The sequence below is a fragment of the Bacillus rossius genome, chromosome 5, assembly GCF_032445375.1.
Source record: "Bacillus rossius redtenbacheri isolate Brsri chromosome 5, Brsri_v3, whole genome shotgun sequence".
Taxonomy (NCBI): Eukaryota; Metazoa; Arthropoda; class Insecta; order Phasmatodea; family Bacillidae; genus Bacillus; species Bacillus rossius.
The window spans coordinates 80,031,110-80,049,070 of NC_086333.1; the positions used below are offsets into that span (position 1 = coordinate 80,031,110).

General features: G+C 45.6%; 1 protein-coding gene across 1 annotated transcript in view; it reads left to right on the forward strand.

Annotated features, from left to right (window-relative positions):
• The window catches only part of LOC134532313 (neuroligin-2-like), a 60,735-nt gene extending 43,790 nt beyond the window's left edge, over positions 1-16,945 (forward strand). Inside the window, exons 6-8 of the mRNA XM_063368732.1 lie at positions 4,374-4,513; positions 12,323-12,438; positions 16,536-16,945. Of these exons, the coding sequence (XP_063224802.1) occupies positions 4,374-4,513; positions 12,323-12,438; positions 16,536-16,945 (666 nt within the window). The remainder of the gene's footprint in view (positions 1-4,373; positions 4,514-12,322; positions 12,439-16,535) is intronic.
• The last annotated feature ends 1,016 nt before the right edge of the window (positions 16,946-17,961 follow it).

Here is a 17,961-nt window from a genome sequence, read left to right on the forward strand (position 1 = left end):
TCTTCTAAGAACGGATGTCATGCGAAAATCAGCTCCCAAAGGGAGTTGCAGTGATTTTAAGATAAAAAATCATATTTCTCAAGTAACCATATGTCCTACATACTTGAAACTCCGCAGTGATGTTACTTACAAAAATGTGAGGCAAGATTAAAAATTTAGAGGGCGGTATGGATGTATAAATATATAGATAGAGCGAGATAGAGAGATGTAGATATAGAGATATATAAATATAAATATAGAGATAGAAAGAGGGATAGAGAATTAGAGAGAAAGAGAGATGCTCTGTATATGCTTAACTACTTCAAACAAATTACCAAACAATATACTATATTGAGGCATTGCAACGCACGCCGGGCATTCGTTAGTGTGATATAAAACATAAATATTTTTTTGTGAAATGATTTTGTGGTCACACCTCTTGCTATATCGCCGTGTAGTTAGTAGAGGGTTGTCTGGTGCAGTCGCAGAGGGCAACCCTGGGTCTGTTTTTAAATTGTAAACCCAGCCTTAAGGTTTGTGGTACAGTTCAGGAGGTTGGTAAGAGGAAAGTAGGGTGGCTGTTTGTCACTGAATATGCATGGGCGTCGCAACCGGGGGGGGGGGGGACGGGGGGGACACGTCCCCCCCAATAATAAAAGTCTTCAATTACGTCCCCTCCAATAATATATTTAGTTTCGTAGTTATATTAAAAATATGATTTCTGTGATATAACCCATATGTTGCGTATGGTGTATTAGTCCAATCGTGGTAATGTGAGCACTTTTTAATTCGATCTTCATGTAAAATCAAAATCAGGTCCGATACCGAATACAAATATGTTAACTGTGTTTTTACAAATTTGTTCTCTGAAAATATTTTTTTAGAAAAAATAAATTATATATTGCAACCAACTATAATTACAATATTTAGGAAAGAAAAATACCTAAAAACCACCTTTTTGCACCTTCAAACCCCAAATTTTCCCGGGGGAGGACCCCCAGACTCCCCGCTCTTTTTTTTTTTCCAGGGGATGGATATTCCTCAACAAATAAACAAATTGGAGTCCCCCCAAAAAATATATTCTTGCGACGCCCATGTGGGTCACCAGCTCGCAGTCGCCGAGGTGTCCCGGGACGCGACAGGGGAGCGCTGTGAAGGCCGTGGGCTTCTGGCGTGTCAACATCCCGGCTCCCGGTGCGCGGCGGGGGAAGCCTTCATTTCAAAGACGAGAGAGCCACACCCGAAGTTCCCCGAAGGTTGCTAAGCAAATAACTTTTTAATATGTCGCTATCCAGGGCTAGGGAACCATTTACATGATTTCACAGTATCTTAAATGTAGCTATCCTAATCAAATCAACCGTCCACAATGTTTTAAAGTATTTGTAATGTAGCTAACCTAACCTAAAATTGACCATTAGTGACCATGAGTTATCCAAAATAAAAATAAAAAAACCGAAGATGCACGATCTAGCGTTTGGCTCTCTCGTCTGTGAAAAGAAGACTTCCCGCGCGGCGGTTGGTAACAGTGGTCTCGTGAATACCACGGTGCTGCCATCTCTGGCGGATGACACGAATCGGAAGTTCACAAAGAGAAGGGAAATATTTATAGTATTAACTGGTTAGTGAGTTTTAAAAAATATGGACAGTATTTTAATAAATTTTTATCTCGTAAATCAGGTCCAGAACCAGGTTTAAGTAATTTTTTCAAGTCTTTTTCACATTTATCGGGGACGTTACATCATATACTTTAAACTTTCGCTCTGCAAATCGAACGATTCTATGGACGACGTAGCGCTCCGGCTGCGAATTCTAGCGGTGGGCGCCGAAACTACGTGTGATTTGCGTCAAAAAAATTTAGTTGAAAAAAAAAATATCACGCTCTGCATTGTTAAAAGAATTCTATTTGAATTTCGTGTCCAAGTTTCGTATTATTAGTGTCTTTGCAAAATGAGAACACGTGAATTGGCTCGTTACCGAGATTAGACGTTTACACATCTCTGAAGAAAACTGAAAGACTCTTTTAATTAATTTTTTTTTTTTTTTTTTTCGCGTAAACACCGTTGCGCATGTCCTGGAACGAAGCAGGCTCGCTGTGAGGAAAAAACAGTGGCGTGTCCGCTTGAAGCCGGGCTGTGGAAGTTGCAGGCGCCGCTAATTAGCATGCGCGCCGCGAGAGCGCACATTTGTAAAATATCCGGGCCGCGATCAGTCGGCGCGTGACTGAGCGCTGGTTATCGCCGTGACTGCTGGGCCTCGGCGTGATCCATGCATGTCGCCATTATTCCCGTGCATGTGCGGCATACGGAAACAATGCCGGAAACATCATTCAAATTATTATGAAGACTAAAGTTACAAACTGTCACAAAAACCTTCATAAAGTAATTTAATCCCCAAATATTGTTGCAGCTATGATTTGAAGATACACGAATACTTGTGATTACAACTTTTTTTTAATATCATTAACTTAAAAAAATCTTGACATATTATTTTAGAATAAAACACTATTTATTTTTATAAATGCCTGCTGCACACGGATTTTAATTAGGCGGGGCTCTGACTACTGCGTGTGACAGGCGAGGTTGCACTTGGAGGTAGTCGTGCCTACTCTGCGTGACAGGCGAGGTTGCAACTAGGAGGTAGTCGTGCTACTCTGAGAGACAGGCGAGGTTGCAACTAGGAGGTAGTCGTGCCTACTCTGCGAGACAGGCGAGGTTGCAACTAGGAGGTAGTCGTGCCTACTCTGCGTGACAGGCGAGGTTGCAACTAGGAGGTAGTCGTGCTACTCTGAGAGACAGGCGGGGATGCAACTAGGAGGTAGTCGTGCCTACTCTGCGTGACAGGCGAGGTTGCAACTAGGAGGTAGTCGTGCTACTCTGCGAGGCAGGCGAGGATGCAACTAGGAGGTAGTCGTGCCTACTCTGCGTGACAGGCGAGGTTGCAACTAGGAAGTAGTCGTGCTACTCTGAGAGACAGGCGGGGATGCAACTAGGAGGTAGTCGTGCCTACTCTGCGTGACAGGCGAGGTTGCAACTAGGAGGTAGTCGTGCTACTCTGAGAGACAGGCGGGGATGCAACTAGGAGGTAGTCGTGCCTACTCTGCGTGACAGGCGAGGTTGCAACTAGGAGGTAGTCGTGCTACTCTGAGAGACAGGCGGGGATGCAACTAGGAGGTAGTCGTGCCTACTCTGCGTGACAGGCGAGGTTGCAACTAGGAGGTAGTCGTGCTACTCTGAGAGACAGGCGAGGATGCAACTAGGAGGTAGTCGTGCCTACTCTGCGTGACAGGCGAGGTTGCAACTAGGAGGTAGTCGTGCTACTCTGAGAGACAGGCGAGGTTGCAACTAGGAGGTAGTCGTGCCTACTCTGCGAGACAGGCGAGGTTGCAACTAGGAGGTAGTCGTGCCTACTCTGCGTGACAGGCGAGGTTGCAACTAGGAGGTAGTCGTGCTACTCTGAGAGACAGGCGGGGATGCAAATAGGAGGTAGTCGTGCCTACTCTGCGTGACAGGCGAGGTTGCAACTAGGAGGTAGTCGTGCTACTCTGAGAGACAGGCGAGGATGCAACTAGGAGGTAGTCGTGCCTACTCTGCGTGACAGGCGAGGTTGCAACTAGGAGGTAGTCGTGCTACTCTGAGATACAGGCGAGGTTGCAGCTAGGATGTAGTCGTGCCTACTCTGCGAGACAGGCGAGGATGCAACTAGGAGGTAGTCGTGCCTACTCTGCGAGACAGGCGAGGATGCAACTAGGAGGTAGATGTGCCTACTCTGCGAGACAGGCGAGGTTGCAACTAGGAGGTAGTCGCGCCTACTCTGCGAGACAGGCGAGGATGCAACTAGGAGGTAGTCGCGCCTACTCTGCGAGAAAGGCGAGGATGCAACTAGGAGGTAGTCGTGCCTACTCTGCGTGACAGGCGAGGTTGCAACTAGGAGGTAGTCGTGCTACTCTGAGAGACAGGCGAGGTTGCAGCTAGGATGTAGTCGTGTCTACTCTGCGAGACAGGCGAGGATGCAACTAGGAGGTAGTCGTGCCTACTCTGCGAGACAGGCGAGGATGCAACTAGGAGGTAGATGTGCCTACTCTGCGAGACAGGCGAGGTTGCAACTAGGAGGTAGTCGCGCCTACTCTGCGAGACAGGCGAGGATGCAACTAGGAGGTAGTCGCGCCTACTCTGCGAGACAGGCGAGGTTGCAGCTAGGATGTAGTCGTGCCTACTCTGCGAGGCAGGCGAGGATGCAACTAGGAGGTAGTCGTGCCTACTCTGCGAGACAGGCGAGGATGCAACTAGGAGGTAGATGTGCCTACTCTGCGAGACAGGCGAGGTTGCAACTAGTAGGTAGTCGTGCCTACTCTGCGAGACAGGCGAGGATGCAACAGGACATGCGCTGTGTTGCAGCGGCCGGCAGATGCGCGCGGGCAGCTGCTGCGGTTCGCGCTAGGGGCGCCCCTGGCGGACGGCCCCGCCAACTACACCCGGGCTGAGGCTGGGTTGTCGGAGAGCCTGATTGCCTACCTGGCCTCGTTCGCCGCCTCGGGGTGAGTGCAGCTCTCTCCGGAGGGACGCCTGCAGTTGGCTTGGTCCCCGTCCACCGGGTCCAGGACGGAACAAGCAGGCTGCGCCGGCAGTAGCCAGACACCAGCTGACGTGGCAGAAGTGAAGCACAGTTCGCCATCGCTGGTCTGTCTGGGTGTCTGTGAAAAATAATGGGAATTAATTTGAAAAGGAACAATTCAATTGCAACTTCCGTTTAATTTAAATTTCTGGTCAATGCCTTTCGGTTGCAATTAGGTTTTCATGATTACGTATTAGAAAAAACTTTAAAAAATTGTATTGCCTCGTGTAATGACACGATTTCAACGGATTTTTAGCATTAACACTTTTTATAACCAAATGTTATCCCAGTATAATTAATCAGGAAGGAATATTTAAAATTCTTAAGCCAAATTATGATAACTATAATTTAATTTTTAGTGCCATGTTGGCTTTAAAATGTTGTTTCATAGAGTTTAACTTTCAAATTTTCCAATGTGGACCCCCCGAACGTCCTTTCCTCCGAGGGCTGTTCCTTCCTCCTGCCAGGCCCCTGGTGAGATGTCAGGGCCCCGCAAGGCGCACTGCCAGGGAGGCCCCGAAGCGAGCATCTCCTGCTGACAGCTGCCCGAACATGCAGAGCGGCGGGCAGACAACGAGTCAAGCTAAAAGCCCGTTTACAATTTCAATGTCCTAAACAGTGCTCGACGGACACTGATCACTGATTGGCCCACGTGACCCTCTGACGTCATGCGTGTTGTGGGCGATGGTTCGAATCTCCCTGGTAAACTTGAACTTTTTGTCCCAATCTATGTCCTTTGGTAGCTTAAAAAATGTACACTCTTGATATTTTCTGTTTCCTGTTTTCGTTTCTAAAGGTAAATAGAAAATACCGGACACTTATTAGAGTTTACTTTTACCTTACAGAATAAATAAATATTGTTATAGAACCCCCACAAACTTCACGAGTTATCTAAATATTCAAAACTTTGCTGCGTAAAAAGCATTAAAATAGCAAACAAAAACAATCGAATTGTACAGATGCTAATAAGAATGATTCTATGGTTATTGATGTATTATTATTCTTTATTCTTAAAACGATTTAAAATAATGTTATGCTTGATAATGGTGTAATATTTATTCTCAAACATTTATAATGTAAGTTATGTTTGATAGTAAAAATTTAAATTTGCGCAACAATAAGATAAAATAATAATAATCAGTGTGAAACTAATCCTTAATCTGTCTGTAGTCAGTGTGGTGTATGGGTGGCTTAACATCACACTATATCCATAAAAAAATTCTCCAGTATTCATACAATTGTATGTGTGTGTTAGTTTTTTTTATTGAGTATTATCTCGAAAAACGTATTTCATGTATTGAAAACTAACCATAGCCATGTGTTGTACGATTTTACATATTTTTGGTTGTATTACGAATTATTTCTTGTCAACTGGTCTCCAAAGGAATCTAAAGTAACAGCACATAAATTTATTTATTGACGTGACAACGTCTAATAAATCGATGAACGCCGGCTGCACGCACGAAAAAGTGTCCCGTTACGCACATTGTCCCGTTACGCGGTGTCCCGTTACGCTCATTATACGCTTGCGCTGCATCTATATCTCTTCCACTCGATTGGAACAACCATCGATTTGACTTTTTCGAGGCACATTAAACTTGAAACACTCCCATTCGTTTCCTACTTTTCCTATCATCGTCCTATCCTTAACAGAATAACACAGATTGGAAGAAGTTAAATAGCAAACATGTATAAAAGTTATAGTTAAAATAATCTCTTCGTTAAAGTAATAAACATGTTTGAATTAATTAGTGCAAATAACAGTAAATTTATCAATTAAATTGTAGATTTCATTTCACTCCTTCTTTGTATCCATACAAAATAGTGATAATTCAATAAAAATGATTCAATTTTATTCATAAAAGTTTGCAATCATTTCATCAATGTTTTGTTATGATGTTGTCACGTAAACCGACTTTACAGACAACCAATTTCTTTTTCTGAGAATACATTCATCTGCAGTGGCCGGCGCCATTAGGGGCAGTTGACCACGTGACCTCTCGCAGAATGCATCTCGAACAACCATACTTCTTTTTTATAGGTCTTATCGGCGCACGCACGGCTCAGTGAGGCGATAACGCAAAAGCATACTTCCCCCCCCCCCCTTCCCCTACACCTGCGGCGACATGGCCGTCCTGCACGGACACACACACGCCCTTTTCCCACGATATTATAAAAAAAAATCAATCATTCCCACCAACAAATGGAAACAATTTGAAAGTAAACAGCGGGAAATGATGTTTCCCTCCCCCCCCCCCCCCCCCCCCCAATTAAAAGAACCTAAATTAAATTCTGCGTTCGTTTCTGCACACAAGAGCAGTGGAAGTGATCAAACAAAAAAAAATTCTCATCCTCATAAAGAAACGCCCGATTCAATTTATTAATTTCATTCTTTCACGTTAGGATTATTAGAACAGCGACATGCGAGTTTATTCAGTGTTGCTTCCTTAACAAATATGTAAATGAATAACATTTTGTACACGTACCTATATCGTCCTGAAACGCTCCGTTTAAAATTTACAATCCTTCCTCTGACATTTTTTTCATAGAAAACTACAGTAAAAATTATAATTTGTAAAAACAAATGTTTATACGTTTAAGTATTACAGTTTTTTTCCTCCTAAAATTAAATGGTGGATATCGAAAATCTTACTATCGTTTACGCTGCTCATTCCATTAGAATTATTTTCCACGAAATAAAAATCTAGCCTTAAATGATAGGCACAACAGATAACTGAGTATTGTATTCGATGTATCACCAATTTGTTTTAAAAGGAGCTCAAGTTTGAACTAAATGTATTATTAATCTTTTTATTTTAACATTTTTTTGTAATACGAATGTTATTTTTATTTTATATTGGAAAAAACGTTTGGTTTTCTTAATGCTACACGTGTCCCCTCTAAATCTTATTTTAATAAAAACAAAATGTTATGCTTGTTTAGATATTCCCAGTACAGCAAAACCTGAAAGTTTTCCGTAGCGTTATTGCGTGCTAGAGGTGGGTTGGGACAGCAATTTTCGGTATCAGTCCCAACCTGATACAGATACAGTAATGTACCTAGGTACAAGTCTCTGATACTTCTGTATCAGACGGTCCCAGGAGGCAACAAAGCTCCGCGTACGCAGACCGTGCGACCAGAAGGAGAATCTGATACATTATTTATCACGCCCGGTAATTCTCTACCTCTGTTACTCTCATGCCCGCCTGATACAGCCAGTATCAATCAGTTCAACATTCACTGCAGTTCGTCCTGGCCGTGTATCACCATTTTGCGGGCTGTCATGCTTTGTAGTTAGTATCTTTATAGTGAAATAAGGAATGGATAAGTGCACGAAAAAGACTTCATTTGTGTGGAATTTTTTCACGGAAAATAATGAGTTTGCTAATTGTAATTTGTGTAAACAAAAACTGAGTTATAAATCATCGACTAATCTGAAGAAACATTTGAAACGTAAACATTGATATAGTATGCTCACTAATGTACCTCTCTGTTTTTTTATTTTTTATTTTTGATAAAATCGTGAATTTTTAATGTATAAAAACACTAGTTACTAATTGTTTTCGAAAAAAGAAAGTCCATATGTTGATTACATACATTGATTAATGTCAACTGAGAATTTATTTGCATTTTCATAGCTGTTAGGTGCACAAATATAAATATTATATCTTGTATTAATGTACTTTTTAATATTAAAATTTCATTAGTTTTATTATTGAACGAGACGGTGCACGCACTGCGCACTGAGCATACTTTGAAGTAGGACAATAAACAAAACGACTTGTAACCAGGGCTGCCACTCTGATATTCATGAAAAACCTAGATAACCTACAAAAAAACCCAGACACATGGGTAAACAACCCAGATGCGTCTAAAATGCTATCGTTGAAAATGTTTGCGTACTAATTCAAAAATATAAACATAACTGGTTTTAATATAAAACAATTAATTACCTTACAAGACTGAAAACGGTTAAATACAACCAATACAAGAAAATTACACTGCAGCAAAATGGCTGTATAAGTAATTCTTGGACCAGTACATATCATAAAAAAACCTACAAATATATACATGACAAAACAAACACCATCACTGCATCCTTTAAACCGGTAATTGTTTTTATAAAACTGCATCATGTACGTTAGTCTTTATTCAGAGTCTGATTCTACAAGATTGGTTTGAAGGTTAATTGTTGCATTGGTTTTGTGTTCTGCAAGCCTCTTTGAAGAATGTGTCTAATTTAATATTCGACTTAGCTTCTTGAAAACTAGTTTTGTGTTTATATGTATTTTTGTGTGTGAAACACATAGACTTGTTTGCATTTATCAAACAGATATTGCAACAGATACAGTAGCTACTACCTTTATTATTGTTTTAGGTATAAAAATAATTAAAATTATAAAAAACCTAGAATTGTTGGAATTCATTATTTAAAAACCCAGAAACCCAAACACCATTGGAAAAACCCAGATCTGGGTGGAAAAACCCATGAGTGGCAGCCCTGCTTGTAACAATATCGCTTTGCGCCTCTCCTTCAAGGCTTCAACGCCTTCCCCTACATTCTTTCCCTTCTTTATCCCTTATTCGTCGTTCCTGCTCCCTCCCCTTTCACAAGCTCCGCCCAAGTGACCGTCATCTGCGATCGGGTACTGAGCTCATTGGCCGTGGTGTTGTTCCAGCTGAATTCTGAACTGATACTAAAGTCTCTGATACTTTTCAAGTGTACTCGTTTGCCGTACCTGATACAGGCGTGTATCAGTTCTTAAGTATCAGGTTGATACTTTTCGACCCACCTCTATTGCGTGCCCAGTGAACAAAAGGTTTAACCTCATCAGCAGGTTGAAACATAGGGCAGGTGCTTGAAGTAAATATCTCGCGCGAGTGTAGGGTTGCCAGTAAGAAGCAGGGGCCGTACAATCTGGACGATAGCTTACAACACACACAGTCTTACAGCGCTCTCAATGGGCCCGCCTACCCGCGCACACGTGATCCCACTGGTGTCTGTTTACGAAAAGCATGTAAGAATTTTTCTGAGGGCGGATGAGTAGTTCTGTTTCCTTATTTAGTTTTTAAACTGTAATTATAAGACAGTGAAAATGGCTAAGACGAGTGTTTTCTGATTTTTTTTTTTTACGTGACGTCTAATAAATCGATGAACGCCGGCTGCACGCACGAAAAAGTGTTCTATTACGCTGTGTCCCATTGCGCTCATTGTTCCGTTACGCTGTGTTCCGTTACGCTGTCGGCGAGTGCAGTAATAATAGGTTATGTTACAATTGACTAAAAAATTATGGTGATTCATATAATTGATGATAGATATTTGTTTACACTTTATTTATATGAAAACTTGTTCATAATTATATTTAAACTTTATAGCTAAACGCCAGTTTTTTAAATTAATTACAAGTCATCTACACGTGAACTGTTTCGTCGACTGTTTATAAAGTGAAGTGAAACGTTAATGTGGTTTTCATTGCTTATTACAACAACAATTTCGGCAATAAAGGTTAATTATTCTTGCATTTTAAAAATCTGATTACTAGTATAATTTCAAGTAGTTATTCTTTTATTATTAAAATAAAAATGATTCAATTTTATTCATAAAAGTATGCAATCATTTCATAAATGTTTTGTTATGACGTTTCACGTTAAACTATCGTCCGTAAACCGACTATACAGACAACAAATTTTTTTTAGATGAACCATCCTGTTAGAGATTGTTGAAAGCACTCAAGGTACTTGCATTACATGCTTTAAACTGTGCACTGGGAGAAGACTGCGCGCCAGCTCAGAGGCGACGCCGCGCTAGAAGCACCGGCGAGCGTCGCGCTAGGCGGGTCCCGTGGATGGTCGAGAATGACCAGTCGCAGCACATGGCATAACCTGGGACCAGTGGAACTAGCTGATGCCTGTCGCTGAACAGTGTCCCGCTGAGGTTTCCTCCAAGGCCCTGGATTCTGATTGGGCAGGCCTCGTACTTGTTGGTGGTGCTCCGATCGCTTGGAGCAGGCTCCAAGGGTTCCCTAGCCCTTTGAGGAGTCGACGTGGTGAGCGACGACACAGCTCCGGTGCTAGCCCGGACAGCTGGCAGAGGTTGGGTAGGCCTCCACCGGACCACGGGTTCACTGGGGTGTTTTGAGGAGTCCCAGCGTGATGTGGGATATCGGGGTAGGCGCCAGCAGTGCTGATAAAGTCTCAGGGCTCAGGACACAGCCAACTGTCTGGTCAGCTGAGTGCGGTAGAGGGGCTGAGGCGGCGACTATGCTGGGTTGGTGGCCCCAGCCGCTGGTCTAATACCCTCCCGATCTACAACAGGGAGCGATCCCTAACAGTTCTGTTTTCCTAAAAGCTCTGGAATGATTAAAGAGAACTGGAAGATACTCCCACACTACCCTTAAAGGGCGCATATTGGGAGGGGAACGTTGAGAAATGCCGGCCGCAAGGTCGGAATATGTCTGTCGCTGCACGCGGCCCTCTGCTCTGCTCTGCTCTGCGCTGCTGGGCGGAGCTGCCAGCAGGTCTCGTCATGTGTCGCGCGGGCAATAAGGCGTGACGGATAGCCGCGCTGTCTGGCGCAGACGAGGGGGAGGGGGCTGGCTTTATGTCGCGACACCTGGGTCGTCTCTCTCTCTCTCTCTCTCTCTCTCTCTCTCTCTCTCTCTCTCTCTCTCTCTTCCCCAACACCTCCCCATCGCTGCAAGGTGGACACGTGGCCGTGAAGGAAAAAATGCTATACAGCGACTAAACACTATATGTAAATGCTATAGAGGTTGAGTCTGAGTTCGACCTACAAGCTTGTGTTGCAGGTTGATCCCAACAAAATAAAGTTGAAAACACATATACCCAAGAGCAGGGACAGGGGGCCAGGGGGCCAGGGGGTCAGTTTCCCCCCCCCCCTCCCCCTGGAATCAAGCAGACCCTCACAAGGGGGAGGGGGGCGCTTAAGCCTACAAAATCGTGACTGTGAAACGGTGTTGATAAAAGTAAACGTCAAAACTATGTTTAATGGAAAACTTTCTGTACATTTTTTAAGGTTTTCGGCTAATTATATGCTTAAATGCCAAAATATGGGCAGTGTACGACATACGAGAACCGTATAACCAGAGATGACTTATGTCGGTTAAAACCCACGCACATGACTCCAGTCCCCCCCCCCCCCCCCCCTGAGAAATTGGTCTATGTTGCTTATGGTCTAATGTGCTTCCCAACACCGGTACACGTGTTTTGAGTTTGAGCTGAACACCATTTTCATTCTAAATAATAGAGAAAGTATTTAATACAGAACACTGAGCGTCCGAATTATGTTTAATGGTACGAATTTCTATACAACCACCGCTAATTCTGGCAAAAAATTATTTCATTGAAATAATTTGGGGTTGTAACACGATACCAAAAATATGTGGGAAATAAAGGTATTTCTCCCAATTCATTCAATGGAACAAATATCCTACAATAACAAAATCCGCGGTGGTTGTATAGAACTCCAACCAATTAATTATATTGTAGATCTTCAGTGTTGTATCTTAATAATATTTCTCTCTTATTAACAACACTTGCACCTTTCAAATTTTATATTTTAAGAAATTAAGATCTTAACAATTAACAATACAATACAATACATGAAACGATCCAGAAGAATGTTATTGTTGTATTGTTACCTAAAGCCGGTATTAGAAGTAGTAGTTATATATAACCCTGTGGAGCCGGGGCAAGTGGAGTGTGTGTGTGGCAGGGACCCCAACCCAGCAGAGCAGGACGCGGTCCTCCCAGTGTCCCGGGAGAGGAGTCGCTCCAGGGGCCTGCAGTGGCAGCTCTACGAGGGAGTGCATCAGCGCTACCTGGAGCTGGGTGAGTGTAGAGCCAGCTGTCTCCCGGGACCCCAGCAGGAGGCGAGCAGGGGACTCTGGCTCTGCGTCCAACTGTGTCGGCAAGGACAACACCAGTAGGTGTTCGAGTGGCGACCGCTCCTGTGGTGTAGCACCAGCCGCAGACCACTCGCTCTCATCCCAGGGGCTCGTCTGGCGCGGCTCACAGCCTCAGGATGACGTCTGAGAGCTTAGGACGCAGCCGGTTGTCTGACTAGCTGAGTGAGGCAGGGGGTGACAGTGGTGTCTTACAGTGGAGTAGCAAGCGGGTGGCAGGGATAGCCCCCGCCAGGGGCGCCGGAGCAGGGGGGGGGGGGGGGTTGCCATTTTCAGTTCTGGCCAGGGGCGCCAGTCACCTTAGCTTCGCCACTGGGTGTCTATACTGGGATGGGTAGCCTCAGCCTCTGGACATAGCTGGATCTCTAACACCTCTCCTGTCTCGCGTATACGGCGTATCCGTATCACCGCCCCGTGGGGGCCCACACGGCTAGGAGGGCTGGGTTAGCAAATAAACAGGGGTGTAATCCCTTTGACATTCGTGTCCGTCAGGATGCCACTGGCAGATCCTCTGAGACGTGTCACGAGAAACGATTACACGCGTTTTGCGATAACCTGCTGGGCATCCAGGACGTCTGACACATATTGGCGGAACAATGCACTCGGAGAGATACCTGTGACGCACTACCTACGCGCCATACTGGGTTCAAGGCACATCTAACTGTCCCCGTTGGCAACATTCTGAATCTGGCGTTGACCGTCTGGTTTCCTCTATCTCGTAAGTCGTTAGCAGTACTCGGTGGTTATGTTTGTAGGCGTGCACACCTTAACCTTTCGTCACCAGCGCATGGCGTCTCGGTAAATTTGTTGACATTACTGATTTCCTAATTTAGTTATATGTTTCAAACCGGAATTTTTTTTGCTGGGAATGTAATTGATCACAGCGTTCTCGCGATGGGCGACTTGAAGGACTGACTCCGCAGACGCACCTTCCCCCCCCCCCTCCTTCCCATCTCCTCGCGGCAAGTTGGCAGTCGCGGGCTGGAAGGACTTAGCGAAGTTGCGAGGCTCTAAGTCTTCGTTCCCTCCCAAGTTGCGCGTTCCCACGGAAAGCAGTTCTCGTAACGGAATTTTCGACCTCTGGCGAACTCCCGCCAACTTCACGAGCCCAGAAATAGCGCGAGGGCTTGCGTAGGGGGTGTGGAGGGGGAGGGGAGGTTGGCAGCAATTATCTCACTTGAGCCTCGCCCACTCCTTGAAGCATAAAGGAAGCAGACGGAAAGGCGAGCCGCTCGGGCCAACTGGCTGCCGTCACGAGGTTCCACTTGACTGGCGCGTCTAGCGGAGACTGCAAGCGAGAAGCGTGTGTCGGAGTTGGGGCGTGGAACCACTTTGCCCGCTGTTTGCTTTCACGTGATTTCTTATCTTTTTTTTTTTGACGTGATAACGTCTTATAAATCGATGAACGCCGGGGCTGCACGCACGAAAAAGGCATGACATTGTCACGTTCCGCCTGAGCCGAGCGTGCAAGAACCGGCCAACCGCACCGTGCGAGAAAATCTTCTACAATATCAAACAGGTTAAGGCAGGGCTTTTAAACTAATTGTTCGTGATTATATTCAAACAAATTATTTAAATTAAATTTTGCAAAAAACTGTAAATAATATTTGAAAATTAAAAAGTAAGCAATTTTTCATCAATATTTTCCTATGACGTTATCACGTAAAATTATTGTCCGTAAACCGACTTTACAGACAAACCCCCCCCCCCCCTTTTTTTTTGGAGGGAATAATATATTTTTATATATTTTGACAGGGTTTTTTTTTGTACGCCCTTGACCGCAAACCACCATGCGAGTACATGGTGGTGCAGCTCCCTCCTTGTTCTGCGGGCGAGGGAGAGGCGCAGCAGGCGCCTGCCCGCGGGGTGTCCCGTCCACAGTTCCTCCGGCGCCCCAGGAGTCCACTCCGGCCTGCAGGAGCCGCGGGCACATTGCATGCACTGGCCTCTCCACGCACACAAGGTGCACTTGTCGTGTTCTTCAAGTGAGGTGCCATATTACCAGTTACACACAAAAATACAATTACTTTTTTTTCTCACTAGACACAACAAAATTAACATCCCGAGTCTTTATGTCTTATATTTAGAGCCACGGAATTTTAGCGCATTCATTTAGTCGCAAGTTAGAATGCAAACCTCCACACTGTCGCACTGTGTTCATGATTGGACCGCAGTTATCTGGACACGCCCCTCTACGATCGTGAGCCAACGATTTCCAGCTAGGAGAAAAGTAAGCGAATCAGGTAGTGCCAAATAACAAGGATAATAATGTTCTCGCTAAGAAATCAACCAATGGGAAAGTAAACATGATACGAGCACACCTATAACTTTGAATTCTATTCTGAGGCCATAGGAATCCGCGAAATTTCCGGGACTCTACTTATATTAAATTAACACTTGGACTAAAATGACTGCCACACTTAGCATTTTCTATTAGTGCACTTCGCCCAAGACATATTAACCATCGTCTCTGAAAGCAAACATGCCCCATCTACATCACAAAGTAAAAGCTAGTCAGAGAAGACAGCACACACGACAACTACCAGTCAGCTAGGACCGGCCGGCTGGACCGAGTCGGCAGAGGGACAACTTTCTTGACGCATTTCAGAGACATGCAAAATTCGCGGATTCATTTTCGCGATAGGCTAGCATCAAAACAACTATACCTTCGTACCGCTTCTGCGATTGGCCCACATTTTATCCGGGGAACTGTGAGCCAATGGGAAACACTAAACCAAGAAAGTGCCGAATTGCGGACAGCCTAGTTGAGACATCTCACGCGTCAGTAGCCAATGAACAGGTGTCATTTCCGCGAGTATTTAGAGGACTGTGGAGTCTATCCTAGAGGTCAATGAATCCGCGAATTTTACAGGTCTCTACGGCATTGCATGTGGAGATCTGAGAGACCGCAGTGCAACACGGAGCCCCAAAAGACATCTCAACAACTGTGGCTGGCGCTCACGTCAGTACGTGCTGCAGCTCTGTGCTTGTACAACTACAGTCGAACAAGAAATGCTCCTTCCCCCATTGGCCACTCAGTATGCGCCGAGGTTTGGCCACCACTGGTGTTTGTCTGTTATTTAGCATTATGCGACACACTTATTGACAGAAGCTTGAGACAATGGGGCCTCCAAGATTACAGTTCACTCCGAAAACAATCACGTACCAAGTCAATCCGGGCGCTGAGATCGAACTCATGACCCTTGAGACACGAGTGCGATGTGTCGGCGATCACGGCTTAGAGTACCAGTCAGTGAGGGGAGTTAGTCATGGCGCCAATCACTGCCATGGCTGGCCAATCCCCCTCCTAGCACATGATGCATGCTTCCTCTCCCGCATGGCTTAAACCCTGCATGATTACAGCGTACAGGCTTCGGCCTGAGACGCACTTGAGAGTATCTCTCTGACCCAGACCTTTACTTACACTTAGTTTTAGTTAGGTTAGGAGGGGGGGGGGGAGATGCCCGGTTGAGCTCGCTCAGACTGTTTGCTTGATCAGACAACACCGCGACACAGTGTGCCGCGAACTGTATTGTCACCACAGCCACTGCGGGCCACGTGGTCCGTGTGCCAGTGCCGGGCATCGAACCAGGGGCCCGCGGAGTGCTGCCTGCTACTGCTTGTTCATGTGTGGATGTCTGTGAAGAGGATTATAGTGGGTTACTTATAAGTAGAGACCGGAAAAATTCGCGGGTTCAATGACCTACAGGATAGACTCCAATTTCCTCTACACACCCGGGAAAATGCCAACTGTTCATTGGCTGTTGACTTGTGAGTCGTCTCGACTGGTTGACCTGTGATTCGACACTTCTATGAGTGAGGGTCTCTAATTGGCCCTCATTACTCCAGATTAACAGTGAACCAATGTCGGAAGCAGCACTAAGGTATAATTATTTAAATTGTAGCGTTTCACGAAATGAATCCGCAAATTTTTCAGGCCTCTACCTATAAGGCGGTGTTGAAATGGCGGGATCGGTGGAGGGACTCGAACATTGAGAGAGAGAGGGGGGGGGTGGTGTGCAGGCCTGAAGCCGCGCGTGAAGACCCACTACCGCGCGCACCAGCTGTCCGTGTGGCTGCGCCTGGTGCCCGAGCTGGAGCGAGCGGGCCTGGAGGCGGCGCCGCCCCACGGCCGGCTGGCGGACCCCGCCCCCGAGCCGGAGGGCGGCGTGAGCCCCGCCCCCAGCAGCCCGGGCCCGGGGGCGGCGCCCACCTGCGCGCCCGCCGCGCTCGGCGCCCTGGACCCGCCGCCCCCGCCGCCGCCGGCCGCCCCCCTGGGCCTGGCCGTCGCCGCCGGCTGCGGCCTGCTCGCGCTCAACCTGCTGGTGTGCGCCGGCGCGTGCCGCCGCCGCCCGCGCGCCGCCCCCGCCGCCGCCGCTCCGGCGCGCCAGGGCGTCGTGGCCGTCGTGCGGCTGTGCGACGTGCGCGCGTGACGCAGGTAGCGCCCGCCCCCGCCACCACCTGCACTTCACTGCATGTTCGCTTGGCTTGTAGGGAATGCCAAGGAAAACGTTTTTCGACGTGACAACGTCTAATAAATCGATGAACGCCGGCTGCACGCACGAAAAAGTGTCCCGTTACGCTCATTGTACGCTTGCTCCGCATCTATCTCTCTTTTCCACTCGATTGGAACAACCATCGGTTTGACTTTTTTCGAGGCACATTAAACTTGAAAACACTCCCATTCGTTCCCTACTTTTTCTATCATCGTCCTATCCTTAACGGAATAACACAGATTGGAAGAAGTTAAATAGCAAACATGTATAAAAGTTATGGTTAAAATAATCTCTTCGTTAAAGTAACAAACATATTTGAATTGAGTGTAAATAAAAGTAAATTTATCAATTAAATTGTAGATATCATTTCACTACTTCTTTGTATCCATACAAAATAGTGATAATTCAATAAAAATTATTAAATTTTATTCATAAAAGAATGCAATCATTTCATCAATGTTTTGTTATGACGTTGTCACGTTAAACTATCGTCCGTAAACCGACTTTACAGACAACCAATTTCTTTGTTGCGAACGTTTCGTCCAGAATCGCAACACCCGCGCTGGTCAGGGGAGTGTCCGTGTTAGCGGCTCGCAGGTGCTTCTAGCACAGGGCTCCGAACTGGCGCGCAGTCTTCTCGTCGTGCATAGGGTAACAATGATATTTGGGGAGAAATGATAAAAGTTGTATTGCAAGGCGCTTAAGTGCTTTCAAGAATCTGTATACGTTGTTTTATGCCAAAAAATTACTCATTTAACACACCTTTTAGCCATTTTAACTCTTATATAAATACAGTTTAAAAAAATCATCCGGAAACGAAACTGCTTATCGATCCTCAGTGAATTCTTAAATGCTTTTTGTAAGCAGACCCCACTCGGATATCTTGAAGTTTTCTAATCGCCTGGTTTCTGCTTACCTCTGCACACCGTGTGTGTGTCCGGGTGCACAGGGGC